This window comes from Monoraphidium neglectum (assembly GCF_000611645.1).
Source record: "Monoraphidium neglectum strain SAG 48.87 unplaced genomic scaffold scaffold05904, whole genome shotgun sequence".
In the NCBI taxonomy this organism is placed as follows: Eukaryota; Viridiplantae; Chlorophyta; class Chlorophyceae; order Sphaeropleales; family Selenastraceae; genus Monoraphidium; species Monoraphidium neglectum.
Genome location: NW_014007728.1, coordinates 720 through 2,698, shown reverse-complemented (window position 1 = coordinate 2,698; position 1,979 = coordinate 720). Strand labels below are relative to the sequence as shown.

The 1,979-nt window shown below is 64.3% G+C and overlaps 1 protein-coding gene across 1 annotated transcript; it reads left to right on the top strand.

Moving 5' to 3' along the window:
- Window positions 1-146: 146 nt before the first annotated feature.
- On the top strand, window positions 147-878 carry MNEG_16027 (putative 26S proteasome regulatory subunit rpn6; the record flags this gene model as incomplete). The annotated part of the gene is made up of 3 exons (XM_014035502.1): window positions 147-197; window positions 335-463; window positions 705-878. 3 exons carry the CDS (start codon window positions 147-149, stop codon window positions 876-878), a joined length of 354 nt encoding a protein of 117 aa, XP_013890956.1.
- Between the last annotated feature and the right edge of the window lie 1,101 nt (window positions 879-1,979).

The following is a 1,979-nucleotide window of genomic DNA, read 5'->3' as shown; positions in this document are numbered from 1 at the left end:
ACCCAGGACGCCCTGGCTGCCTACAAGGACGAGCTCGCGGGGGACGCCATCGTGCATGCACACCTCAGGGTGAGGGGCCCGAAAACACTCTAGTACAACCAGGACCTTGGCCGCACCTTGCCAAGACCTCCACAATTCTGAGCTGCATGTGCGGGCCGGCAAGATGGCCCGCCCTGCTTTTCTGCCCGACGCAGCAGGTGCCTGGAGAAGGCATGCGGCGTCATTGCCAAAGTTTGGCGCTGCTTGTCGCATGCGTGCACCTCAATGCGGTCACACACACACACACACACGCACACACGAACACACGCACGCACGCACGCATGCACATCTACAGGCGCTGTACGGCACCCTGCTGGAGCAGAACCTGGTGCGGCTCATCGAGCCCTTCAGCCGCGTGGAGATTGCCCACGTGGCGGGCCTCATCAAGCTGCCGGTGCCCGAGGTGGAGGCCAAGCTCAGCCAGGTGGGTGGGGCAGGGCCGCGGTCGTGGTGGTATCATAGGCCTCACCGCGGCGGCGCGGCCTATCGTGCGCAGCATCGGTTCCTCTCTTCTGGTGCCAACGCATATGGGGTCCAACCCTCACGCACGCTTGTGTGCACTCACTGAATCTACCCTGAAGCCATACACTAGGTTACACGCACACATGACAGCCAGTTAACCACACAACACACACCACCATCAACCACCACCCGCAACTGCCCAGATGATCCTGGACAAGAAGTTCAGCGGCACACTGGACCAGGGAGCGGGCTGCTTGGAGGTCTGGGATGTGCAGGAGGGCGACACCGTGTTCCCCGCGGCGTTGAACATCATGGACAGCCTCGGCGGCGTGGTGGACACGCTCTTTACTCGCAGCCAAAAGGTCGTAGCTGTCTGATGCGGCTGCAGACAGTCCAGCCGCGGCGGTTTTCCTGGTAACTCGAACCTCCGTTGCCAACCGCCTGATTCCACGATGCACTTGCAAGTTGGTGTTGTTAAGCTGTGCGTTTCCGATGATGATGCTATAAGCGCACCACAAGATGGCCACAGATCACCAAGCAGGCGAGACGAACGGTCTCGTCAGCGGTCAGGAAGCCCTGAAACCTAGAGATGGGGCAGAGGCTGATGATACAAGGATGCGTGGCACAGCAGACGCACCCGGTCATCCGTCGGCGTCGGAGCCCGCGCAGGCTCTGCCTCCCGGCTATGAGCTGTACGCGTCTGCAGCAGCGGGATACTACCAGGGATATGCCGCAGCATATGGGGGTGAGCTATCGATCGATCTTGCATCCTTGTCCATTTCCGAGCCTTCCTCGGGCCTTGACACTGCTCCATCTCATTGATGAGAATGTCGTGATGCCATGCAGGGCTGGCTGCAGCCTCAGTAGCCCAGCAGCTAGCCACGAAGCGGCCATGCCGCTGATGGCGTTTCTGCTGCTGCCTCTGCCGGCGGCGCAGCACACAAGCGTGGGTTTCAGGAACGCACTGTGTGCTGCTGGTGCTGCTGGTAGCTCCCCACGTGCAGTGGCCTAACCTTTGATGTTTTCCACAGGTCTCGATCCCAACCAGGCGTCAGGTACAGTCGGATCGCTGGTCGCCGCCGGCGTCCCCGCGTCAGTGGCCCGCACGCACGAGCGGCTGACCCCGCCCTCGCGCCCCTCCTCTGCAGGCTATGCCGGCGCCGGCTACGAAGCCTACGCCGCCAGCCAGCAGTGGGCCGATTATGCAGCGTACGCGGCCGCCCACCGCGGCTATTACCAGCACGGGTACAGCACCCAGCCCCCCGAGGCGTGGGCGGCGCCGCCAGCCGCGGCGACCGCCACACCCGATGCGGCGGCCGTAAGCGCGGCCGTGGCGCCAGCTAATCCAGCGGAAGCGGCCGGCCCCGCCGCCGCACCCGCCGCGGCATCCCTGGCAGCCTCTCCGGCCCCGCCGCCACCGCCGCATGCAGGCGCCAGCGGGGGCCCGGTGCAGCCCCAGCCACCTTCGGAGCTCAACG